The sequence below is a fragment of the Botrytis porri genome (assembly GCF_014898465.1).
Source record: "Botrytis porri strain MUCL 3234 chromosome Unknown BPOR_009, whole genome shotgun sequence".
Classification (NCBI taxonomy): domain Eukaryota; kingdom Fungi; phylum Ascomycota; class Leotiomycetes; order Helotiales; family Sclerotiniaceae; genus Botrytis; species Botrytis porri.
The window spans coordinates 2,129,051-2,154,795 of record NW_024066083.1 but is presented as its reverse complement, the minus strand read 5'-3'; the positions used below and the strand labels follow the sequence as shown (position 1 = coordinate 2,154,795).

The window sequence follows — 25,745 nt, the reverse complement described above, 5'->3', positions numbered from 1 at the left end:
TCCATCCCGTACCTCTAGTCCCAAAATCAAAACCATACAAGGCCACAGGAAATATAATCTCCTCCTCCGCGACCTCGCTTAAAGAACGTATCATACACTTGCGCAGAAATTCGCACAACTCCTTTTACTATGCTAATAATCCACCGTAGCCATGAGCCATAATGAGAGCAGAGCAAATGCTATTTTGTATGCCAAGAAACACATCCAAGTTCAGCTCCAAGAAAATGTCCAAAGGTTGAGAGAGCGCAGCGAGTCATACGCAACACTGTGAAGCTACCCAGCCCATCCAATGGGTAGCAGAGTGCATGAGAAACATGCAAACCCAAAGAAAAAAAAGAAAAAAAAACAGGAACAAGAAGGGGTATAATGGAGACTGCTATTGAGTCTGTTGGTTGGTCATTGTCGTCATTGGTGTATTTATTTTTTGATCGTTCTTGTGGATTTCATCATCCTGGTGATGCCCAAGTCGAAACCAGCTTTCTTCTCAAGCTGGTTGATAATATATGTTTATTTTTGTCAATTGTCCTTCTCATAATCCAGACCCGACGGGAAAGAGACCTCCGCATATGTCTAAAGCCCCTTCAATCTCTCCTTCCATTAGATTGACTCTATCTTTTAGAGTCTTATTTTCAGCTCTTAATAAACCCACAGTATCCCATGCCATCGATGTTCCCTGACCATTACAGTTCGCGCATCCATTTGTAGGACTTGATTCGCCAGAGCCAATACCTAACATTTTCTTGAAAGCTGAAGTTTGAGGTTTTGGTTTGGCGGGAACGACTATCGTAGGATTGTTGTTAATTTGAGCATCTTTTTGTAAAGCACCAACACGTCCAAATGATGAAGGTACATCAGGGGTGCTATCTCTCGTACTCTCTTTGGTTGTCATGACAGTCGAGACTGTAAGTGTGGGGGACCGGCTTCTCGAGAAGACACTTTCACCTCCGCCACTTGCCATATCATCATCACTTTCGCCGCTCAAGTCAGCGCTACCTGCACTTTTCCTCCATTTAGCTCTTATATCTGGAGGAATGCCTAGATCTTCTTCTCCCGCCGTCGAACAACAGCTCGTACGATGTTGTGAAATCCTCGCCTCTTCTTCCCTCCTTTTTATCTGAGCATTAAACTGATCTCTCTCTTCCACACGAGCCAGTTTTTCTTCGGCAAGCTGGTTTACTAATTCTTCTATAGTGTTGTCTTGTTCATTGAATTTCTTGACCATATCCTCTAGTTGAAGTTTAAGAAATTTAGCGCGAGTCTGGGCCTCTTCCAGTTCTTCTTCTTGTGCATCTTTTTCAGCTCTAATTTCATTGTATTGGATAGTGCGAAGTTTGTATACGTTTTGGAGTTTTTGTATGACGCCCTCGGCATTAACGCGAAGGTTTTTGAAGGCAGCAGGGGAGAAAGTGTCGATTTGACCGGATGGAAACAGTGAAGATTGAATGTCGAGATTGATATACTCGTCGTTGTCCAGATCTGAAGGCAGTTGAATGGGTTGTGCATGAGCTTTTGAAGAGGATAAGAAACCGAAGACGCCGGTTGATTTCGCGGGAGTCGAGTTGGAATCGAGGACAGGGAGAGTTCCCCTTCTTTCGAGCTTTCGATTTGGCGAAGGTTCTCTAGCAGATGCCTTTTTCGAGTCCAGTTCATCGTGTTCCGATCCTATAACTTCTGAAGCCGAAGATCCCCCAAACCAGCCACTTTTCCTTGTGGGAACTCTTGCTCGACCACCCTTATCTCCAGTCAACGACGCCATGTATTCGAATGGTAGATCCTCCTTGGTGGGTGAATTATCTGCCGATCCGTTAGGAGCTTGGAGAGTTTGACGCGTGCTCCAGGAAGGTAATAATTGTGAGAGGGAGCGTTGGTGTGTTCGAGCTGGTCGCGGAGGAGATGTTCCTTCATTAGCCGTCGATTGAGAATTACTCGTAGCGAGGGCCGCAGCGGCAGGTAAGGGAGCAGGTGCTTCGATCTTGTTTTGGGTTGTTCCTCCAGATGCTTCATCTGCAAATTGGGTCTCCGCCCATACTGTCTTTAATGTTGAGACCGTTCGAGGTGATTCTGGGGTTAAGGAATGTGTTCGTTGATGTGTTTGGGGCTGTATCTTGCCCTGTGCTGCAGGGACAGGAGATTGGAGATTTGGCATAATGAAATTCTCGGCATAAACCTGTCTCGGATGCTCTTGCCGTTTATATCTAATCTGTTATTGGTACCGAGGATGAATAATAAATAACCTTACTCCCTTCCTTCTTCATGCGAGGAAATGAAGGGTTGTGATGTGCCTCCAAAGGATCATCCAAGTATGGTTCCGTCAGACTTGTGTGTTACGGAATGTCGATGAGACAAATATCGATGATATTGACATGTAATGTCTTCAGGCAAGATCTAGATAAGTAGGAATGAAGATTTTGAATATATTCCCTCGTGCTGTGCACAAGTATTCTTAAAGTTTTATCTTAGAGTTTCGATAACTTTGGTAGCTTAAGAAAGGGACGGGATATAGGACTCGACCCCTGGTTAGACTACTAGATTTCCTTTGGTAGGGTTGTAGTGAGTGGGGTGATGTGAACGAAGGAACTTAACTCTTCTGGTTTGAAGAATGGGCTAAAGTAATGAAACAGCCGTTAACTTTTAAGTCATGAGATGTTTTTGGGTTCAACCAGATGGATATGATTTGTGCATTTGTGGCTAGGTACAAAGCCAAAAAACGAAACACAAATAGACACCTCGGTAGTAGTAATAGATTGGTGTCTAATCTAAAGTTACAATCATCTCAAGAGACATAAAAGAAACCTAAACTAGTCGTTGGCAAATGGTACTGTCAACGCATCTTGTATGTACAAAGTACAAAATGATGGTGGTTGGTTGTTTGGTGGAATGTGATGTGTAGGAGCATGAGCTTGGCTTGGGCATCTCGAGCCTCAAGGACATCCACATCACGTAAATGCGCATATTGCGCGACCATAGAAAATGACGAGAGGTTGGTGAATCACAATCAAGGATTGAGGATTGTAACTACAGTACCTAGGTAGGTATTGATATTGAAATGATAATGGCAATCCATGAAGAACCAATATATGCACAGATAATTCCAACATTTCTATTGAAAATATGTATTACTTGGGTATTTATGTTAGGTATAAGCTAGTACAATTGTTATTAAGAGTTTAGATGTTATTTAGTCGCAGGGACACTCGGTTCATCCCTTCACTCCAACATTCCTCGGCGTTGGAAAGGTCCTTTCAAATTTCATCTCAAAGCGCCTGTTACGTATGCACGATATCCGATTGTCATCATTGCGGAAAGTGTTTTTTGAAAATCCTGCACAATCATCGTTTCGTTGTGGTGTATCAACTTTCGACTGTACTCTTGAGAATATGTCATACACTCGCCAATTGTACGACATCCAAGTCCGTCCCTGTCTACTCCGTACACACACAAAGTACAAATCTAGCCTCTTCAGAAAAGTACTCGGCACAAAAGTAGTCATTCTGATCCCGCTTCGTTGGGTCGATACTGCAGGAAGCAACTGAGATATGCAACAAATGCTGCAAGAATCTGGCAAAGCAAAACAAGAGCCTTGAACTAATTGCACAAGAAGATACCCGAGTAGTTGAGCAAACCAAACTCTGAGTTGCTCATTGCACTAGGTTATACATTATCGTGACGAGGCATGAAGATGATCTCAGTGTCTGTGGGCTAATAGTTGACAGTGAGACAGGTGGTTAGCAGGACATATCTTATCGCCTCTTCGTCAATTATTACTGTACGGTACTGTGTATATCAGAGGAAGAAGCCGATATGAATGAATACCCAAAGACTCAATCTTTCATCTCTGTCGTATAAATCTCGGCTTCTTCTATCCCAGCCACTCCCAGCCAATCTAATCTCTCTTCCTCCTCATCCAGCCCCCTAAAAATAGTCCTTGCCACTACCAACACAGTCAAGCGCTTCTTTCTCATGCAGGACTAAAACTACAACATTGTCAAGACATGCAACAAATATTCAGTAGCGTCACTCAAGATATGCAACAAATGCTTTAGTCATTTCTTCGAGTGATATCATGTGATTCTCATCATTTTTCATCATCCTCATTCCTCATTCCCTCATTCCTCATCTCCTCTATCTTTGGTGCTGGTCACACTCTATTACATTAAGAAAATGATCATAATGTTCAAGCAATATCGGAAATGATAGGAAAGAAGACCGCCGCCAGAAAATACTGCACGTGCGTAGCCTGTGCTGGAAGTTTTGTTGCAGGTCTTAAGATGGGTACTTGCATAATCGGACAGGACATCTCGCATAATCTCGGACTGAAACGATGATTGTGTCACAAGCAAACAAGGATAATCAGTATGGAGTTCGTCCGATGTTTTCTCATAGAAGCTTGAATGAAGCCCCTGCTTCAAGTAAATACATGTAGCAGGTAAGTGTGAGTTGAATCAAATGTTATCAGTCAGGCAATGTCTTGGTGGTCTTTGTCTGGATACATTCAATGAGGAAGTACAACCATAGAACACAGGTGACACTTACCCGAGATGTACTTATCATTTCAGAAAATGAGATTGTTACAGCTCCCAAGCAGCCAGAAAGTAAACCCACATGTTCACTATTTGGAGATTCCCTCTCGAGGAGACCGCTCTATCGTATAAGCGATGATAAGAACCATACTTGATGTTCTCTGATTAGTGAGACTTCTTGTTGAAAATCTCTGGGATTAAGATCAGTTCATCGATAAGTAAACATGGGAAATTTAGTGTCTCAAAAGATTATGATATCTTAAATTCATTCTCATTTTGGGTTTAAGATATTGTTGTTGGGGAGATGAACTACGTAGCAAAACAACCAGACTTGTCATAACCAATTGAGAAAGATTCTATTGTGAGCTACTTCAATCCTCTACTGCTCACTCTGGACATTAACGACGACGCCTACTAGGCCCGTATTAAGATGGACTCATGAGACAAGTTACGTGCGTGGGAGATACAATACAGCGCTATGATCTCAAAGAAGTTCAAAAAACCACAAGAACCACCAGTGGTCTCCATTAATGCTCACAATACATTCCACCCACCGTATTCGCCAGTACCATATGCTTATGGTTATCTAAACTCAAAATAATGCCACCCTCGCTTGCTCTAAACATCAATATTGTCACTGTCTTCATTCATAGTGTTCCTCATGGGACCAGCCTGGAGGACCATGAAGTATCTGTTTGGTCGATTACCAGCAGTTACTTTCCGGAGTCGATCCATTCACCACCATAGGTGACTTCACCTTTGTATCTGTCTCTGTCTTGGCTCGCGCAGCTACTGCAGCTACTGCAGCTACAGTACTCGACCTGGCTGCGAAAACTCTGTCCCTCTCTCGTTCTTCAATTGTCTGGATCTTTCTCCCCCTGGTTTCCTTGGGTCTTCCCGACTTCTTCCCCTGAGATGTCATAGGTCTTGATTTGTAGGCTTTCATATCTTGCCGCCGTTCTCTGAGCTCTGCTCCCTCTTTGGCCAGCTTTACCTGCAGAACCTTTCCACAAAATATCACACCTTCAAGCATTTCCACAATAGCTTGGGCCATGTCATGCGTGTTGAAAGTCAGGAAAGTATGACACTTTTGCCTTCCATCTGGATGCTTTTCGATATTCATGTAGCGTAGAGCATCAAGAGGGTTCTCGGTGGATGGACTGCCGCGATATTTCGATTTTATTACATTGTACAGGAAAGTTTCTAGATAAGAAGTTGATGTTTCTCGAGGAAGCTGGGTAATGATGACTTTGCTTTTTACAATAGTCATTTTATCAGATCTTTGAGTCATGTAAAAGACAGGAGGAGATGCTGCGAATGACTGTGGTGATGGTTGTATGTATACTGGCGTATCTGGTGCCATATCACCGGCATACAAAATATGTGGATAGGTGAGCGGTACTGGGGCATTTGGATACATTTCAATACTTTGTGTTTGTTGAATCTGCGCTTGTTAACTTATGTCATGGCAATAAGTTTGGGAAGATCTACCTGGGTCAATCCTCGGTCATTAAATCTCGCTGATGTAGAGGTAGAGATATACGTGCTTTCGGTTAAAGGAGCCATTTGGACAAATGGTATCTGTTGAATTGACATTGCAGATGCTGGTGACGCCGAAGATGTTGGTTTTGGGAAAGTGTTCCTTATCCTTGCCACATTTCCGCAGGAGTTTGAGGTGGTCCATGGGATAGCAAGATCCCGCACTTGAATCGGCTTCGTTTCGTTGCGGCCATCTGCACACAGCGCTCGATTTCCCATAGTTCCACCTTGTAGATGCTCTGCATCTGTTAGTCCTATCTCTTCATAATCGAAGAACTTACGAAGTGCTTTAAGAAAGTCCTCCTTTCCATGCACTGTCACCCACCCACAAGTTGACCCTGGATATACCTGTGCATGTTCGATTGCAAGGCAATGTCCCTCAGAATCATGTTTTCGTGCGAAGTCTTTTAGAATCTGCCATGTGCATGACCATGGGAGGTTGCTGACCAAAATATAGTATAAGCCAGTTACATCACCTGGTAGAACTTGAGGCATGATGTTTGATATGAAGTTTTATAGTAAGATAGAAGATGGACGGATGTCAAGAAAGGTTGTTTTAAATAAGAAAGTTGTATGTAGGCTACAGTGCTTTTAGGGGGCTGTGAATTTAGGGTATGTTTAACATTTGATGAGTTATTAGGGGAAAGCCTTAATATCAATTACTCGACCAAGATATTCTAGGCATTCACTGCAAAAGGCCGAATTCGAATAGGCACAGAAATAGATCGAAGAACAAGACTCAGAATTCAGAAGCGCAAACGAACTCTTGCAGCAAATTTTGCCGGTTGCCTGTCAATCTCTCAAACCATTTCTCAACTTCTTGTGAGGCAGAGATGAATTACTATTTATCTGCAAGTGCAGAGCGGAATCGGACATAATTTTCAGCTGCGATCTGGTCAAAAAGTGGCATCCCAAAGTAACGGATCGAAAACGAAAGAAGAAAGCAAAAGGTCTGAGATGGATTAATCCATGAAAATACCTGTGTAACATATGGTTGGAGCCATCAAAAGAAAAGCTTTAGATTCAAATTTTGATCCAGATACTCCACATGTCTACCTGCTATCCTGCGTCTATCCGGGTCGATTAACTATCCATCCCATTTTTTATGCGTGATTGGAGAACAAATCAATGATACGCCGGGAGATAGAAAGATCTTTAGGGTACCAAGACTCTGAATGAATGGGAATATCTACATCAATGGTGCACCTCCTCCGGAATCCCATCATGCTTCCCGAATGCATATGAGTCTTGGAAATGTGTGGTGGCTTGGACAGCCAAAATAGATAGAGGCGACGGAGAAGTTGCAATGGATTGCCATTGAAAGAGGCCCAGGGCATGCTTTCTGTCACAGATTCTGCGACACGACTTAGTCTGGAGTGGCGCAGCTGACCCTTTACTTGTTTTGATATGGATTTCCCAACTTATACTGAATATTGAATTTCCCCATAGATGACGGTTTCGAGGATACTGACTTGAATTCTTCGACTTTAGCTAGAAAAAAATCACTAGGTGAAGTGCAGAGATCCTTAGCAACGGCCCTTATTTTCAAAAACCATTTTCCTGCGAAGTTTGAATCGTTAAGCTCGCATAGATACTGAATTTTCCAGAATCTCCCTCTGGTTTAGCCAGGTGGTGTATAGCCAGATATTCTTAGTGTAACCGTGGATACATCTGCCGTTTAACTTCAACGCTTGACTGCGGTAAGTACGGCGATGCCGCGATTGGTGGACGTCAACGGCCCAACCAAGATAGAATGACTAACCACCAACCCGGATCAGGAACTCAGGGTTCTACATGACACCACCAAGCCATAACAAGAACCAGGTTGTCAACATGGCAACATGGGACTGTAGACGCAGTCACAAAGGCAAACATACATGCATAATCTGTTTGGCTCTCATGTTTAGAAAAGATTGTTATGAGAAAGCTTCCCTCATAATCCGAAGAATGTTCCGAGCTCTTTCTACAGTACCAGGGCATAGATAATGACCACTTGCCTTAATCACCTTAAAAAATAGCGATTTAATATATATCATATAATCATTTATTAATATTTATAATTATATTTTTCAATTTAAACTTTTCAAATGAATTATTTATATAATAAAGACTTATATTTTTTTAGTTTTTTAGTTTTGATATAAATTATAGAATTGATATTTTATAATTGAAATAAAATCTTATAAAGGTTCTTTAAATTTTGCTTATTTTGTTGATAAATTCTAGAATTCCTAAATTATTATATTTCAAAGCTATATAATGTAATCAATAAAAATTCTAAAAATGAACTATTCATTTTTTTGAAATTTATAACTAAAACTTAATAGAATTCTAAAAGTATATATAACTCATTCAGATACAATTGTATTTAAATTCATTTGTTTTAAGAATGAATTTTAATGTAATTTAGGCGATCGGCCATTATCTGTACTCAGTGACTATAGGTCTTTAGTAAATTCATAGGGATTACATTTCTGAATGAACCGAAGGACAGTGATAGCTTGGATATTCAAATCATAAGATATCTTAACCCAGAAGGTATGAAACGATCGGAATAAATTTGGATCGAACCTCGAAAATTTATGTTTCTAGAGATCTCTTTTGATTATCATGGTTATGATATTCGGCTATTTTGCCCGGTCGCGAGACTTAAAATTCTTTACAACTAATAAATGATCATCCTTATGATTTTCTAGAAAAGCTTTAAGGACAGGAGAAATATACATGCATGTAGGCGAAAACACAGGGAAGACACAAGTCCGATGTACAATTGATCGAGGATTTCTACCCCAGGCATGCGTGCATGTGTAACATAAGAAATGACTGACTTGCAGCGAATTGATATTTTGCCAATGGAAGACGCCAAAGCGATTTGATTAGATACGATGTGAACTTGGCATGTATTGTACGTCTATTGATGCAATAACTTTTAGCCCTACAGACTGTTTCGAGGATTTCTTCCTCGTGCAGGGACACAGCACACCTGAACTTCCTGAAGGGATGGGGTTTAGAAAACAATGTTACGGATAGTCACTTATCAGAATCAGTCAATCGGAAGTAGTCCGAAGCGATTAGGGCCTTGAAGTGTCATCCATTAATAATCATCGATATTAGTCCGTATCAAATGTAAAATGCCTTCGTTGGGTTTTCATTGGCTTGACATAATTGAGAGGAAAGGCACAAGGGAAATGGTTGAATTCCGATCGAAATCAGCTAGAAAGATCAGGTTGAATCTTTTCAAGGGGTTTAAACTCAGTAATCTATCAACTTGAGCGGCCACTTCCTCTGGATTACTTGAGAATTTTGGCATCGTCGCTATTTGCTATGCAATCTGAGCGACATGACATTCGGATGTTTTTTAAGGTTGACAGGGTCAAGGAAATCATGGATATTAAGCAATCAGGAACGTGGACATCATTTGCTTGACTCATAAGATTTTCGATCTTTGTTTAATCTGGGGACTTGCATATCATTTGGCCATATCTATTTGTTTATGGCAGTTGAAGCCTGTGGCTGTCCCATAGGCACCCATTGACGACGATTAGCATTGCTGGGATATGCACCGAAACCCCATGGGAGAGAATTCTGGTAGGTAACACATACATTGGTAGTACAGCATAAACAAAAGTCTCATTTTTCGAAATCAATTCTACATAACGCATACACGAAATACAAGGACAAGGGGCAACGAAGAAAGTAACACCAATCAAATCCAATTTTGGCTGCGCCTGCGCCCGCGCCACTCAGCTTCTTAGCTCTCAAAACATGCAATCCTCCTCATGACTTCCATCATACCTTCAGTTTACGCTCGATAAGGTTGAGCAACATATGAAGCTACGGGAGTAGAGAAGCTGTAGGGAACATAACCGTGAATTGAAGAAGTAGTGGTGATGGTCGAACTAGAACTACTTGTGGTCGAGTGAGAAGACGAACTTGAACTGCTAGTAGTTGAGTGTGATGATGAGCTACTGTTACTAGTGACTGAAGATGAGCTGCTCGAGACTATAGTTGTCTTCGCGCTACTCGTTGGAGATACTCTCCCGCCGGTTGAAGAAGCATGGCCATTGCCGCTATTACTTCCAGTTGGTCTGAAGGAACCCGATGAGTGTGGGAACCCGGAGCTGCGAATGCTGCCTGATGGTTTAAAACTGCCAGCGGGTTTGATACTACCAGAGGGCTTGATACTGCCGGATGGTTTGATACTACCGGAAGGTTTAAAAGTGCCCGATGGCAGTGCGAACCCTGTTCCCGTCTCGATATGATGTACCCCAGTCCCAGTGCTGATAGTTGCGTTTGACCCACCAGTAGTAAAAGGTGCTTTTGATGAGCCGGTCACGCTAATGCCCAATTCAGGGTGCGTGGATGTGGGTCGGACACTGCCGGATGGAAGTCCATATGAGTAAGTGCCGTTGCGAGAATATGGAAGGCCCGTGCCTCTAACCGTACCGGTCGAATTTGCTGTTCCAGTCGGTGCATGGCTTGTGGTGGTGGTCTTCTTACCCTTGGCAGCAGATACGAATTCGTCATATTGAGTTTTTGATTTAGGGTTGATAGCAAACACCATGCCTGACTCACACTCATTCTTTTGACGACTAAGATAATATTAGTGAGAGTAATGGAATCTGTAACGGGCCGATACATACCTGAAGAAAAATAGTGGGTTCGTGGCGTTTGTAACGGGGAAGTCGACAAATGTAGTCATGTTTTTAGCCAAAACGGGCTTGAACCCCGAATCGTATACACCATTCATAACGCAAGGAGCCGCGATATCACAAGAAGTTATGGTGTGATTAGTTGGGTAGAAATTGAACCGCACGGTATCTCCTTCCTCTGCATCGATGTATTGAGGGGAGAAAGAGAGAGTGCCATTTTGGCCAATTAAGACAACGTGCGTTGGCTTGGTTGGCATTCCGGTTCCAGTGGGTTTGTGTGAGACGCTGGTCCCTGTTCTAATACTACCCGTCGGATAGATAGGCTCACTTCCGTTTCCAAACGAATATGGTGGTCCTGTAGGCTTACCAGTAGATGTCACTTTGCCGGTCTTGGTTCCGAGAAGGCTTTCCGAGTGTGTAGGTGGGAGACTGGGGGTAGAAGTAGCGCTGGCGATCTTGGTTATTGTAACTGTACTGGCCTCACCGTAGACGTCTACGGTGACATCAATAGTGATGATCTGAACTACAATGATTTCTCCACCTGAACCATAAACAACCTCTGTGCAGTCATAAGTTGTAGCACCGGTAGGACAGACTTGGACGGTTGAAACCCCTGATATCACGTTTACTTGTGTAACGGCTCCGGTAGCGCCGGCTGAGGGAAGGGGTGTGACCTGAACTCCCAGAAGCGATCCTGTTCCACTTATAATAGGGGTAGAAGTTTTGAACACCTTCAAAGATGTCGATGTGGAAGTGGAGCCTCCCCCAATAACAGTTCCTCCATTGTTGACTGTGATTGTTTGAACAGGGGCTGTAATAGTTTGAGCAGGTGCTGTGATGGTAATTGGTGTGGGAGCAGATCCGCCTCCAAGTGTGACAGTCTGATATATAGTTGTACCAGATTCCTCTGCTCCACCATACCCTCGACCTCCCCCAAGAGTAACAGTGGAAGTCATGAATGAAGGTTCTGTGACAGTTATAGTAGTTGGTTGATAGATTGTGGTTGTGACAGGAGAACATTCAGCATCTGAAGATGCAGCCCCGATTCCAGAAAGGAGAGAAAGAGCAGCTGCGCGTGAGAACTTCATGATGGGTATCTGAATAGAAAAACGTTACAACCCCTCCAAGAAATTATGTAAGAGAAATGAATTGGTAAGGACCGTAAAGGGGAAAACTTCCCGAAAGACAAGATTGCTGGAAGAAAAGAAAGACTGGGCTGAACTTGAAGTCCCAAAAATGGCAGATACAGCCAGTTATACGAATTGATTTCGATGGCATCATGACTGAAGACAGTGCCACAGTATGGAATTTTGGCTTTGGAATTTACATGCTACGCAAAAAGCATGTCATGATCCTGGGGAGATTACATTCTGTGGGATCTTAAGGTAGCTATACTCAGTAGATTGCTTCAACATAGGATCGCCAAAAATATTAATCTGCGACTTCGAACGATATGAATATGTTATTGGTAGAAATATTACAGAGCTAGGTAAATTTCGTAAATCAGAGTTGCACTGTCAACAATGTGGAAATTTGCTCTTCAATCATTATTTTAAAGAGGATTTAGGATTTGAAGTAAGAAGAAAATTGTGTAGCATCGGAGGATTCAGAATGACAATTTGGATAGGAAATAATAAGCGTTGCTCAAAATTAACATCACATCAGCCACTCAGATATGATTATGTCCAAAATAGAATGATTATGCAGAATTTTTGGTTCGTGAGTCACGGAACAACTCAATTAAACCTTTTATCTTCCTCTAAAATCCATATTTCACGTGAACTGCGACAGTTTTGACAACTTGAAGCTTCTTAGACCTCTAATAGAGGACAACAATAAGTTGTACACTCCACGTTCTCGAGCGGCGCATGCCATTTTCAGAGCCAATGATTGATATAGAATGTTAGAGTCGTGACTTGTTTGAGATGAATTCCGAAAGACAATTAGGCCCAAATTCCTCTGTTGTCCTTTCATATTAACTCAGCCTCACCCCTACTCTACTTCTCATTATTGTGAGCGCCCTCTATCCATGTGCCACTCTTCCCGCCCTCTTTCCTCACTACTCTTAGCCCTTCAACTCGCATCCCCTTATCCACAGCCTTGCACATGTCGTAAATCGTTAATGCCGCGATTGAAGCGGCTGTAAGTGCCTCCATTTCCACACCAGTTTTCCCCTCGCATGACACAGTGGCCGTGACCTCCACACTCCCAAATGCATTACAAGGCACAGATTCTGGAATAGATGGGGGCCATTTATATCCATCGCCTTGTCCTGTGCCAGACCATGGCATTGACGTAGTTGGAGCGGGAGATGAAGGTTCTGTACTCGATTCATCCTCATGTGAGATCTGTAGGTCAATGTTGACATGTGTAATTGCAATTGGGTGACAGAGAGGTATCAAATTAGAGGTTCTCTTGGCAGCCATGATTCCTGCGATACGGGCAACTCCCAGTACATCGCCTTTCTTAACTCGGTTTTTACGTATGAGTGGAATGGCTACTTTGTTGGAGAAGTGAATACTGCAGACAGCGACAGCAGTTCTTTTCGTTGGTTGTTTGGAGGAGATGGAAACCATGTGGGCATCGCCGGATTCTGTGAGGTGGGTAAGTTTGTGTGCCTGCGAGTGGGTCGAATCTGATGCACTGTGCAGCGAAGACTTCCCCCTTTCACTGTCAATGTTATTCATTTGAGCCGGGGTAGCTTTGCTGGAGTATAGATGTGCAAAACTAGACGGGGGTATAAATGGTAGGAGGTTTGGAGGGACATTGTGGGATCGACTTGACGGCCGGCCTCCCATTTTTTTAAAGAGTGCCTTTGAACTACGATAGTAATTGTCACCTGGATTGTATGTCAGTCTCAACCACGTGCTATACTGCAAAAGCGCCGATTCTTACTTGCAGCTATATAAAATTTAAGATGCTGATTAAATACATGAGGGTATTGAACTGACGCCAATGCAAATGATTTTATGACATCGTATGGTTCGCACATATCTCCATCGGAAATGAAACCTACCCACCTATTAAAATCATGGGTCTATTTTTCATATTCTCCAATTCGCCCATGCCAGCGTGCTTTTCCTTTTTTCGACTCACGGCCATACCAATGACTTCTAGCAACTCTCTCTCGTTAGAGGAGCTTCCTAGAGGGCTATGGGCATCTCCAAGAGCCTGTTTCCTACCCATTTCTATTTGCTTCATTGCCTCGAAAGCTTGCTCGTCGATTGGCTGGCTGCCATTTGATTTTCTCAAGATATCCCTCAAGGACACTTCAGCATTGCCAAATAAGCATACCTTTAAGTTGCCATCACTTGTGATTCTCAATCTGTTGCAAGTACCACAGAAATTGTGTGTCATACTTGTGATAAACCCCATCTTTCCTACAAATCCAGGAATCTCGTAAGTCTTACTTGTGTCATTTTTGTGATCTGCCACTTTTCGAAGTGTCGGATACTTCTGCCGTATGATATCAAGCATTTCTTTGTAGCTTAGCATTTTGCCTTGGCTCCACTTGTTGCCGTCAAATGGCATATACTCGATGAACCTAACTTCGACGTCTTTATCGCGGCCCATTTCGACAAATGGTATGATTTCTCTTTCATTGACCCCACGCATTACAACGCAATTGATCTTGAGTTTTATGCCAGCACCTAATTTGTTCATATGTAGTATCCTATCTATACTTTTCATCACAGCTTCAAAGCCCTTCCTTCGAGTCATAATCTGAAACTGCCATGGATCTAAGGTATCCAGACTTAAGTTGACTCCAGTCAAACCGGCTTCCACCATGCTATCCAGCTTTCTTGCAAGGTTTAGTCCATTTGTGGTCAGACAGAGCTCCCGTAAACCATGAGATCGCAAAGCTCCAACCTGTTGCATAAGAGGCAAGATATCGCGACGAACGGTCGGCTCACCACCAGTAAGACGGATCTTCGAAACCCCCTGGGAAACAAATATAGATGATAGAAGTACGATTTCTGGTGTTGTCAGAAGATCTGGCTGTGGCGATTGCGGAACCCCCTCTTCTGGCATACAGTATAAGCATCGCAGGTTGCATTTTTCTGTAATTGAAATTCGAAGATAATCGTGCTGTCTTTGGAACTTGTCGGTAAGAAAGGAGGAAAAAGGTTTGGCATTTTTCAGTTCGTCCCTTCTATTTGAAGTCTTGCTTAATGATGGCTCAGTGCCCTCGCGCAGAGGTGAATCGTGCCGAGGGAGCTCTTGAATTGAGGAAGCAGCAGTGGATAGTGCTTTGTGTGCGTTCCGAGATAGCAGGTTGAGCTTGCCATTTTTGAGTGTACTTTCTCGAAAAGCTCTTCTCAAGGGGAGCATCTTGGAAGAAAGGAGACGCTATATTAAAGATAGTCCGGAAAGAACAAGATGATGTGTTTAATCAAAGATATCTCTGGGCTTTCAATATCCGGTGGCGTAGAACAGTTGGAAGCTCTTCAATCATTTCGCTCATCAAGTAACCTTATACCAGTCTCCCTGAGTATTGAATAGTCTTGCTTCCTTATTGTCGCAGTGACACATCATCTCAATTATCAGGTTTTGCAAAGATTTTAGTCTGTCAAAATAGTCGAGACTCATATGGATTTGTAAAGACGAATTGTAACTGGAGGGGCAGCGGCCCTTTCCGTCCTTTCTCCGAGTTGCCGCACAATAGCCAAGCTGACTCATCAAAGCTTATCGTTATCGGCTCAACTAAATAATTTCACACGGGTATTGTGTGTGCGGGGCTTCTGCAGATCTCTATGAGTGCTACAGTAGGCGGCATTGAAAGTCAGATGCCAAAAGTGCACTCACCTCCATTCAATTCACAATGCGATTTTCTCGTCCTCTTAAATGTAAGTGTGAACTCAATTACTTCCATTTTGTAAGGCATATAATTAATACAAATATATATCTTAGCATCAAATCATTCTCTTCCGAGTCCCAATGGAGCATATATAGCGATTGTTCTGCCATCGGCACTTCAATTCAGAGAGACGCGTTCCCTTGAAATAATACGCTCCATATCACTTCCACCTGAACTCACAGCCTCAATAACATCATTCATATGGTCGTGCTCCTCCAACCGCCTACTTGTAGCGTCTGCGGATGTCATACGCATATTTTCCCCAAGTGACAATCGCTTCTCAGCCAAAATCACAAATCCGACCTCAGGAACTACGAAGACGACTTTCATTTCATTTGGAGGAAACGATAATGAAGTCTGTATCTTTTCAGAATTTGGTTTGAAGTTAACCATCTTCAATCTTGCTACTTCGAAGTCAGTGGATATCACCTCTCCCAAGCTGTTCACTCCTGCTACTGCCGCAAAAGGATTCTCACACCGTCCACAATCCGGAAACTTGGCTCTATTAACGAGAAATGGTGGCAAAGACGTGGTTAGTATACATAAATCGGGAAGCTTGGAGGTCATAAGATCATGGCTACCAGAAACGATTGACGCTCAAGAGATGGCTTGGAGCCCAGATGGAAAATGGATAACATTATGCGAATCTGCTAGCCAAGGCCACAGATTACTGCTTTATACAGCCGATGGTCACTTGTATAAGGTTTGGAATGGCCCGACCCCGATTCTCGAGGAAGAAAAGGATATCGCTTTAGGCGCCGGAATAAAAATGACTGAATGGAGCCCAACAGGAACACACATTGCTATTTGCGACTCTAGTCGAAGAGTTGTGTTGTTGGCTGCTCCAGCATTCTCAGAATCTATGGTGTTATCCCACATACCTTCTGTAAACCCTACAGATACGTTACACGTACGTCAAACTATCTCCTACCCCAAGAAAACGAACTCTAACTTCTCAGATTTGGATTGAACAATTTTCGCCATCTCCCAATGGTGGTTTCACTCGAGAATTCGTTCGAGGGAAACAGCCGACCTTACCTCCAGAAGCAACTGCCATTCCGACTGCAGAGCCAAAGACTGGCACTAATATGATGACTTTCGATATTTCTGGCACACTACTAGCGACTAAGGTTGAGGAAATGCCATCAGCAGTCTGGGTTTGGGATGTGGGGTCTCGATCACTTAGAGCACTGTTAATAATGCACGCTCCGGTAGCTAGGGTGACTTTTCATCCTAGTGTCAACGAACTTTTGATGATTAGATGTGAGGGTGAGGAAAACAAGGGCCGAGTTCAATTATGGGACCCATCTTGGGAGGCTCCAAGAATTGTTAATTTTGGAATGCAAATGCCCGAGGGTAAAATCATTGGAAAGTCGATCATCAAGTGGCTCAACGTAGCATCTGTATCTCCTTCCATTTTCTTTAGCGATTCGCAAGACTGCATTCTCTTATCATTGTCTAAGCTAGAGGATGCCGAAATGCTCCCTTGGCATGAATCGGAGGCGAGAGGAGTTGATATCTACGGTCAAACACAAGAGTCGCCCTTGAACCTCGTTGAAGGCGACGACAAGCGGCACTTTAAACGCGTGAACGCGGATGATATTGCTGACAATGATAACACATACATGGACATGAGCGATAGGAGCGAGGAGCTCGACGATACCTTTCATTTTCGCAAAACCTAACGTCCATTAGTCGCGGAGAGCGGTTTGATTGACATGCCATGCGATTTCGCAAAGGAGTATCCCCAGCTTACATTGAGGCTCCTGACCCCACAACTGTGTGGTGGGAAATGTAACAATCGAAAAGTTCGATGGGCTTTGTATGATTATCTCTACATGTGCATTCAAAGACCGTGAGTGGCCCACGTTTGTACGAGTTATGATATGATTTCTGAGCTTTCAGCACAAAGCTTGTTGATCATGAATTTTGTGCCCTTCTTCTGAGGGCTATGTTGCTACTCCATCATTAATCTATGGACGCCAGAAACAAAAGTGAAGCCACGAGAAAACAGTTCAATGGCATTCAAGGCTTTCGAGCCAAGAGAATTCTAAATCTGAACGAATGCATTGTCTGTATTCTCTCATCTACCCACTCAACCCCATGGTGTACTTACTCCACAGTGCGGCGAAGCAGATGACGAGTCTAGAATACGAATCAAACCCCCCTCCCCCCCCAAACTTTTGTGTTCATCTACGAGAAAGCTGTTGGTTGTGATCATCAGCACAAGATAGAGTTGGTCTAATCAATATCTGTCCAATATAACACTATACTAAACCCGAACCAGTAAGCCTTCCCGGGGGTCCAGATAATGGTCATGGATAAACGAATGTGTAGATGATTGGAAGTATGAAGTCTCTTCCACATTTTCCATAATGATTCTGGAAAAGTGGCTCGCTCACCCAAATGGATCTAGAGTGGGGATTATGTAACAAATATAAGTCCTTGAGTGGGGGAATTCGTTCTTCCCAAATCCACACACGATCTTCGAAAAATAAAGAAATCCATAATAATTATCTTCGTGCCAACAACAATATGGGAACCACAATGCACATGAAATAACAGATAGAAAATGATCATCATTCATTCGTTCAATGACAATCAACCATTAATTAATCTATCCGTTGTCAACTGTCCAAAAGAGACATTATATGAAATAGATCGTACCGTCATACATCATCCATCCACCATTCTCCGTACATCTACATCGTTGCCAATGATGGATCCTCGTTTCTCTCTTCATATGGATACCATACTTGAAAACGTCCAAATTCATCCTGCTTCTCCTGCTTCTCCTGCTCCTGCTCCTATCTACTCCCTGTCCTCTTGTCTCTTTACATCTTCCTCCCTAGACCTAGGTATACTTTCCAACTACTGCGTCTATACATGCTCGGGAACTTGGGGGGTACACCCACAGCGCTAAGAGCCAAGTAAATAAATAACTTGGCTGAGCCCGTCCTCATTGCTTTGCCCCCATTCAAGCTACCGCTCCACGAAAGTTGAATCCAAGATTATGTAGAAACCCTGCTTGAACCCCTGAAAAGACCCTTCAGACCGGGTTTTAGACTTTTGATGGGGACGCGGTACAATTTCCATGTCTTTTCGAACTTTATTGTCCATGGCATTGGTCCAAGTGTTGGCTACAAATTCACTTCTTTACGAGCTGCTTGCAATTATCTAATATGTTCCCCCTTCTCCTCCTCGTTGTCTACTCACTTCTTCCTCTCTAACTTCGCGCAAACTTGGATCCTCACTTGCATTTTTGGATCTTCTAACGGAAATGGCTTCTATAATGGAGAACGCTTCGATTGAGTCTGCAGCTGCAGTTGTCGTCAATCATCCCTATTACCCTCTTGAGATGGAAATAGCTAGTTATCTGGCAAATGAATGGACCGTACCGACTCTCCTAAGCATTTTCTTTAGTGCTTGTGCAGTATTGTTCTTGTGCACTCGCACTTTTGTTGCCAGATCATATCCTCATCTGCCAAGCACTGAGAGAGCTGCGATATGGTGGTTGGTTTTATGTAAGTCTTCCTTATCAACGGTATCACACAGTCTCCTAATCTTTCTTATAGCTGGCGCAATCCATCTCTTTTTCGAAGGTGTGCGATAACGAGTCAATTTACAACAGAAAGTGGCTAATCGCAGCTCTCCAGGATACTTTTCGCTCCATCATACCCAAATCATCAAAGACCAACAATTGTTGGGACAACTATGGAAGGAGTACGCCCTTAGCGATAGTCGATATTTGACATCGGATCCTTTTGTCCTCTGTATGGAAACAGTAACAGCGGTAAGTCGATTCCAAGCCCACTACATTAGACAGCATACTGATAAATTCCCTATAGTTTTTATGGGGACCTATGTGCTTTACCGTTGCGGCCTTTATCGCAACTGGCCATCCACTTCGACACCCCCTACAAATCATTGTGACTGTAGGACAAATCTATGGACTCGTTCTATACTATGCGACTCATACTTTTGATTATTATCACAAGGAAGTCAATTATTCTAGACCAGAATTTCTATACTTTTGGTTTTACTATTTCTTCATGAATTTTCTCTGGATGATCTTTCCAGGCAGTAAGTCAAACTCATTCCGCAGAAAGTGTCAGCGCTGACTGTGTTACTACAGTGCTCCTCGTCGATTCGGTACGTACTATCGCGCGAACCTTTACAGAGCTCGACCGGGTCAAGAGCACTCGAAAAGTCAATGGTTTTGCAAAGAAAGGCCAATAAATGCTGGGAGATTATGGCCGGAGACGGGTCAAGGAGACAGAATACCGATACGATACCCCATTTGTGATTAAAAGCGTGTCACCATCTGCTTTTGGAGAAACATAGATTTCCGAAACTACCCATAGATAGACAGATGTATGTAAGGCCGCAAAGGAATCAACTTAATGCAAGTTGAAGAAGAGTGCATTGGCGAAAGGAGTCTAGGAATCTGGCTGCAAATTTAGATTTTTCCGAATGATATAAGTGACCTACAATCATTCATATTGTTTCTCGTTACATATTATACCCAAGTCCTCATGTTTTTATACTAAGTGCACTGTCGTTAGTCAGGGGATCGGGAGATCAATATTCCAATGGCGAGACATGAGGAAAGAGCCAACAAATCACTCATGTTGCTTTACTCATGAAGATCATGTTATTTCTTTCAAACATGAGAGGGTGCTTCGGATACTCTAGTCACGCTATGGTTTCTCATCTGTATCACAGGACGACGTCTCAACACTTCTACTTGAACAAAACACTGACATCTCTAAAGCAAATCTTGCACCGAAGAACGTAGTTAAAAGTCTTTTGAATGAAATATTTTGATTACATTACAATTGTACGACATATTCAGAATGCAAGGCTTCAAACCGAGCAGTGCCTATTTTGATCCTCCAGAAACTCCACCTTCAACACGCAAGCCCTCAGAACCAAACGGCCGTGAGAAATATTCAAAGAAGTGTGCTTGGGTATTCCAACAGCCAAAACAAAACATTCAGTATCAATCACCACCCAGGCTCAAACCTTGAGGTAAGCAGCCAATTCTTCATTCATCACCATTATGCTACCAACGCTGACATGCTTGTCGAGCTTCTGGCTCAAGATGCTTACTCTCTTTTGTGTAAGTTTCGAAATGAAGAGAGGCGGAGGTCCTACATGCTTTTTATCGAATGTTCTTGGTGAGAATAATGGATCGGGTAAGATCCCTCCTGCTATCAAATCCTCTTCGTATATACTCACAGAGTATGTACTAACTGGTCTTGGCTTGTGCAATTGTTCAAAAGCAAATGGCTGTTCTAGTGATTCAGCTTCTGAATAGACCGAAGATATTGAACCTCGACGATCATCAGATGTAAATGAACCACTCGTTCTAGGCGAATCAACATCAGAAGACTCAAAACTCATCCCTTCATGATCGTGTGAGGAACGAGACCATTGCGATGATGCGTCGATCGATGAAGTGGTGGACGATGATTGATTTCTGTAGGAATCGTATTCTTCCTTGGTAGCGTTTGTTATTGGAACATCGGCAAGGCCGTCCTCCAATCCATAACCATGTCCCTCAATCAAAATTTCATGGTGTGCATTTCTTCGTGGACTAGGATGCTGAAGTTCCGGCATTATCGTCAGGGCATTACCAGCATTGACTTTTTCAATTATTTTCTTGGTTGATAATGTGGTGTCGAGAGCACTTTCGTTCCTTCGCGACAGAACTGATTGCTTTCTTTGGGCGAGATAATCATTGAAAGCGGCTATGACATCAATTGGTGTTTGTCCAGCACTGGAAGGGTTCGACCTAATTAGGGAGTTTCGGTAGTCTCTGTTTGCTTGAGCACTTTGCGTGCGAATCAAATTATAACACGAACGCCGGTCATTCCACGGTGGACATTCTCCAATGCGAATGGAAATATTATAAGCTACATTCTGGGTAGCGCGCACTTGATTTGGTACTTTCGTTGCTTGAATAAGTATTTGAAGAGAAGAATAAATCACAATCCAACGAATCTTGCGGCCTTCCGCCTGGGAGATCTTTTCCGCTGCTGTCATTTTGGACTCGGCTTGGGTGGCACATTCTTTCTCAAAGCCCCGGTAAGCACGAACAAGCGTACACTCAGTGAGCCGTAGATTCTGTCGATTTGTGGCCTTGTCGAGAGCGTTCATTGAATCCATGCTTGAATCATTGTGAGTTTTATCACTCTTGGGAAATATTTTTGTCGTAAAGGTCAATCGTTTGCTCAATGGTTTGGTAGATGGTTTCGCATTATCATCTGGAAGCAGTGGTAGAGAAAAGGGCAATGGTTCGATCTGATATCTCCTGTCGAATGCCATGACTGCATGCAACACATCTAGTTCTTCCTCACTAGCGCTTGTATTCCCTGTTGTCGCCACAGTAGAGTCTGCGAGAAACTCATACAATTTTTCAAATTCGGATCGCATTTGCTTGAAGAGACTCTTGGAGAAAGCTCCGCTTCCTGATCTCGATGCCAAGGATGGATATGATCCAAGCTTTGCAGTATAGTATCTCTGGAGAAATGCTCTAAATTTTTCGAGGTGAATTTGAGCATCGGGGCTCAGCTGCAAACATGTGTCGGCAAGTTCTTCCGTGAGAAATCCGCTCAGCATTTTTCCACATGTATCGAGTCGAAGGTCCATTTCCAGTCTTGCTCGAGATATGAAAACTCGATCTTGTCGACTCAATGACTATGCAGGAATTAAATACTGTGTCTTCAGGCATAAGTTATGATGATATATACATACCTCGAAACCAGGACTATTGTGGAGTTTCTCGCACATCCCAGCACAATGTGCAAGTGCATCTATCCACATATCTTTGAAATGGAAATGCTCTGCAAAATACATAATTCCAAGGGCATGATCCGGTGTATTCCTCATATCTGCGTATCCCTCTCCGTCGATATAGGCTACGATATCATCCACGTTGTTGGCATCAGTCGATCTGAACTGAGACATACTATTGAGAAGTCCAACCAATGCACTGCCTAAATCCTGTCCGACTAACGACTTCTTGAAAACCCACGCAAAGAAGTTTCTGGTCGCGGCGTGGTAGAGGAAAGCCTCTCCTCGTTCTGCCATGATAGGAGCTGGAATGTATAGCTCAACGTAATCAGAATCACTGGCACCCGAGAAATATTCATCCAGAGCCTCGCTAACGTCTGAGAGTGGCGAGCCGTTAATATCTTTCGACATAAATGCATCCAAAAGTGGTTGGCATTTCGCGTCAACCAGGACATTCAATGGTACCCGAAATGCTGGACCTCTCATCGATTGTCCTCGGCCATACAAATAAACCAGGCAATCTCCTTCAGGGTACCATAATTCGGGATCCTAAACAATGTCGTCAGAATGTTGCTGATCAAGAGCTACAATAACAGACATACCCTCCTCAACCCATCCCACTCGATTGACCTCCGCGACTTTCCATCCCACTTTCTGATACCCATACCGTTTGCCGTTAACATGTTCATACTAGATTTGTTTCTTCGATGTGTATTTGTTTCCGGACCCAGTGGCCAGTTTTCTTTGGGTGAAGCTGGAGGGTCGTCTGTAGGTATATATTCCTCATTTATGGAAGTCATGCCATACATCTTTAGATCATTTTTTGGAATCACGGGTATGGAAGATAGATATGGCATCCCAGAAATTGAAAAAGCCATATGGAGAATATTACGATCAAGATCTTCCACCTAAATGACGAAAGCGATCTTCAGTGGCTTAGTAGGGTCAAGTTGGGGGTTCTACCCAAAAGTCTCAATGATTCTTAGGATAGGCGTATTGTGTAGGGTGGAGAAACATGTCAAATGAATCATAAGATTTGAAAAGAAAGCTCAATTCCAGATTAGAGCAAAATTAAAATGGAAGAAAGGAAGATGGTGAGTGTTTTCTTCGATATCTTTACGACAAAGAAAAGTTTCGGAGATCCATACGAGGGGGACGCGAGAGTCAATATGAATAACTTTGTTTATGGTCTGACAGACCACCAGTTGTAATACGAGATGGATCCTGCCGTGCTACGAGCATCCGTAATTTTAATTTTCTGCACATTCTGAATTTCTCGCCACGTAGAGTGAAGCTTCACGGGCTTTGTAGACAGTGAACATTCGTGCATGGCTTGCATGGACATGAGTTTTCGAGGGGTTGAGATGGGATAATTCCATGGTCACGGCCCCCCCCGCTTTAAAGTTTTGACCTAAAGCGAGGCTTGAGATGCTATTAGCATGGTTGATTTGTAAGCACAGACTCGAAATATATATCATTGGTCGAGTTTCTTTTTCTGATTGATGCATGTTTTTGTACATGCATTTGGGTTTCGCTTCATCGTTGATGGGATGGTTTTGATATCATATGGATACAAGTTGATTTGGATCTAAAGGCGTTCAAAACCTGAATGCGTCACTGCATTTCGTTCTGCAAAGTATCAACTACTCTATTAATGAAATCTTGAGTATTATCTGGAACTATCTAAACGGAATCTTCGCTGCTACCAAATTGACAATGCATCTAATGGGAACAAAGTGTCTGCGGATTCTAGCAAGCTTGAGTACCAGTATTTGCCAGTGCAAACCTAGCTCAAAGACTCAAGTTGACAAGTTCGGTGGCTTCGGCGCCGACGGGAAAGGGACCAAGCGGTTCTCGGGATATCACATAGCGTGATTTCTTGTGCTTAGACGCACCTTTTCGCTATTTAATCTTGAGATTAAGTAGGCCTCGGGATCGGAAATTAAGAATCTTAAATCTGAACAATATTCAAATCAAGGATACACCCGATGCGCAAGATCTCTCTGTCGCAGAGTTGAAGTACATGCAATGGATTGTTGAATAGTAGGCGTACATAATAGAGGATCCGAAGTGTCACTGAGCAGGGGATTTATGTGGTTGCTCGAGAAACTACAAGAACATTTCAATAAGAATTAATATCGATATCTCACAGCCACCGAAAGAGTCAAGCTCATGTGTACCGGTAATCACATTGATATCCGCAGATAAGTTGATCTCCAAACTTGGGCTTCTTTACAACAAGCCTCCAGATGACGCCGCTCCAATACCCCTCTCCCTTTCTCCATCTTCCATATGATGCCTCCACGCGATCTTGGTCTCTGTTTCTCAGTGTAATGACGAGTATCAATTGTTTCACATTGTGAGATATATCTCTTTTCTTTTTCTGTTAAGACCGTGACGCAATGATCAACACTTTTGAATCAAGTCGGCAAGCATAATTCAAAGTCCGGTGAGGTTAATGATCGGCAACTAGTGTCATTTCTACTTTAGTGACAAATGTTTTAGGGATAAAATGCTGTGGGGAGTGTGGGTTTGATAGGACCCTGAATTGGAGATGAATGAAATTGGGGATCTGATTTGACGCGTCGAAATCTTCATCTTGATCGAATTATGAGATACTTCTAACTAGATTTGTTTTTGGAGCCTCATTGGATAGAAAATCACCCTTGGGATAACGGATGTTGACATGCACCGCTTTGACATTTTGTCTCTTGTTTTCTGTGACTCCTGGTGGTTTATGCATTATCACCACTGCTATCGCCACCATAGCTTTCCCTCGAATTTCTGTCCATTCGCCTACCATACACACCTCCATGCGTTCTTCATTGCCCAATCTTGTCTTTCATTCGCTTGCATCCACTTGTGTCTACCCTGCCGTCCTCACAATCATCAGGTCTGTGCTGTAGAATTTCATATTACCAAGCTGCATATAAGCTCTCTCGCAATCTATCATTCGTCAAAGCGAGGCTTAGAGGTAGCGAGTAGAGTTGTTTCACCATTGATATACGATGGAGAATCGGATGATTGCGATCTAGGATGGTTTATCGAAAGTTTGTACTGGGAATCGGTATGTTTATGGAAGGGGGAGTAGTTTCTTGGGGATATTTATAGATGTTTAGTCGGAGATGAAATTTGAGCGATTTTTGAAAGGGTGTCGAGAGGGGATGGATGGTGCTTGGTGCTTGGGTTTTTGTTGGTTAAGGGAGGGGAGTGGAGTTGGTTTTGGGAGGTGATGGGAGTTTGTGGTGGAGGTGGAGGGAACGGAGGGCGAGGGAGGAGGGAGGAGGGAGGAGGGGATGAGAGAAAGAAGGAAGTTGTGATGGGTAGATGGGTGGATTTGAGGATATTGTATATATATATATACATACATAATGATAA

General features: G+C 43.0%; 7 protein-coding genes across 7 annotated transcripts; 2 read left to right on the top strand and 5 right to left on the bottom strand.

Annotated features, from left to right (window-relative positions):
• Positions 1-529: 529 nt before the first annotated feature.
• On the bottom strand, positions 530-2,146 carry EAF01_007418 (uncharacterized protein; the record flags this gene model as incomplete). Its single annotated transcript, XM_038915673.1, has 1 exon — positions 530-2,146. The coding sequence occupies one exon, from the start codon at positions 2,144-2,146 to the stop codon at positions 530-532; it is 1,617 nt and encodes a 538-aa protein (XP_038769311.1).
• A 3,077-nt stretch (positions 2,147-5,223) lies between these two features.
• On the bottom strand, positions 5,224-6,554 carry EAF01_007417 (uncharacterized protein; the record flags this gene model as incomplete). The annotated part of the gene is made up of 3 exons (XM_038915672.1): positions 5,224-5,964; positions 6,012-6,298; positions 6,341-6,554. 3 exons carry the CDS (start codon positions 6,552-6,554, stop codon positions 5,224-5,226), a joined length of 1,242 nt encoding a protein of 413 aa, XP_038769310.1.
• Positions 6,555-9,861: 3,307 nt separating this feature from the next.
• Positions 9,862-11,799, bottom strand: EAF01_007416 (uncharacterized protein; the record flags this gene model as incomplete). Its single annotated transcript, XM_038915671.1, has 2 exons — positions 9,862-10,651; positions 10,703-11,799. The coding sequence occupies 2 exons, from the start codon at positions 11,797-11,799 to the stop codon at positions 9,862-9,864; spliced, it is 1,887 nt and encodes a 628-aa protein (XP_038769309.1).
• Positions 11,800-12,708: 909 nt separating this feature from the next.
• Positions 12,709-15,043, bottom strand: EAF01_007415 (uncharacterized protein; the record flags this gene model as incomplete). The annotated part of the gene is made up of 2 exons (XM_038915670.1): positions 12,709-13,550; positions 13,732-15,043. 2 exons carry the CDS (start codon positions 15,041-15,043, stop codon positions 12,709-12,711), a joined length of 2,154 nt encoding a protein of 717 aa, XP_038769308.1.
• Positions 15,044-15,533: 490 nt separating this feature from the next.
• Positions 15,534-17,254, top strand: EAF01_007414 (uncharacterized protein; the record flags this gene model as incomplete). The annotated part of the gene is made up of 3 exons (XM_038915669.1): positions 15,534-15,558; positions 15,623-16,479; positions 16,529-17,254. 3 exons carry the CDS (start codon positions 15,534-15,536, stop codon positions 17,252-17,254), a joined length of 1,608 nt encoding a protein of 535 aa, XP_038769307.1.
• An 831-nt stretch (positions 17,255-18,085) lies between these two features.
• EAF01_007413 (uncharacterized protein) lies at positions 18,086-20,085 on the top strand. The gene is made up of 5 exons (XM_038915668.1): positions 18,086-19,093; positions 19,145-19,171; positions 19,226-19,362; positions 19,418-19,652; positions 19,705-20,085. Exons 1-5 carry the CDS (start codon positions 18,850-18,852, stop codon positions 19,806-19,808), a joined length of 747 nt encoding a protein of 248 aa, XP_038769306.1. The 5' UTR covers positions 18,086-18,849; the 3' UTR covers positions 19,809-20,085.
• A 277-nt stretch (positions 20,086-20,362) lies between these two features.
• EAF01_007412 (uncharacterized protein) lies at positions 20,363-23,666 on the bottom strand. Its single transcript, XM_038915667.1, has 3 exons — positions 22,970-23,666; positions 22,329-22,916; positions 20,363-22,271 (listed from the first exon to the last, which is right to left on the bottom strand). The coding sequence occupies exons 1-3, from the start codon at positions 23,243-23,245 to the stop codon at positions 20,589-20,591; spliced, it is 2,547 nt and encodes an 848-aa protein (XP_038769305.1). The 5' UTR covers positions 23,246-23,666; the 3' UTR covers positions 20,363-20,588.
• Between the last annotated feature and the right edge of the window lie 2,079 nt (positions 23,667-25,745).

Coding starts and splice junctions, on each gene's coding strand:
- EAF01_007413 (XM_038915668.1), top strand. CDS start 18,850: ATGGCTTCTATAATGGAGAACGCTTCGATTGAGTCTGCAGCTGCAGTT. Junction 19,094..19,144: donor GATATGGTGGTTGGTTTTAT/GTAAGTCTTCCT, acceptor TCTTTCTTATAG/CTGGCGCAATCCATCTCTTT. Junction 19,363..19,417: donor GTATGGAAACAGTAACAGCG/GTAAGTCGATTC, acceptor AATTCCCTATAG/TTTTTATGGGGACCTATGTG.
- EAF01_007412 (XM_038915667.1), bottom strand. CDS start 23,245: ATGGCTTTTTCAATTTCTGGGATGCCATATCTATCTTCCATACCCGTG. Junction 22,917..22,969: donor AGTGGGATGGGTTGAGGAGG/GTATGTCTGTTA, acceptor GACATTGTTTAG/GATCCCGAATTATGGTACCC. Junction 22,272..22,328: donor ACAATAGTCCTGGTTTCGAG/GTATGTATATAT, acceptor ATTCCTGCATAG/TCATTGAGTCGACAAGATCG.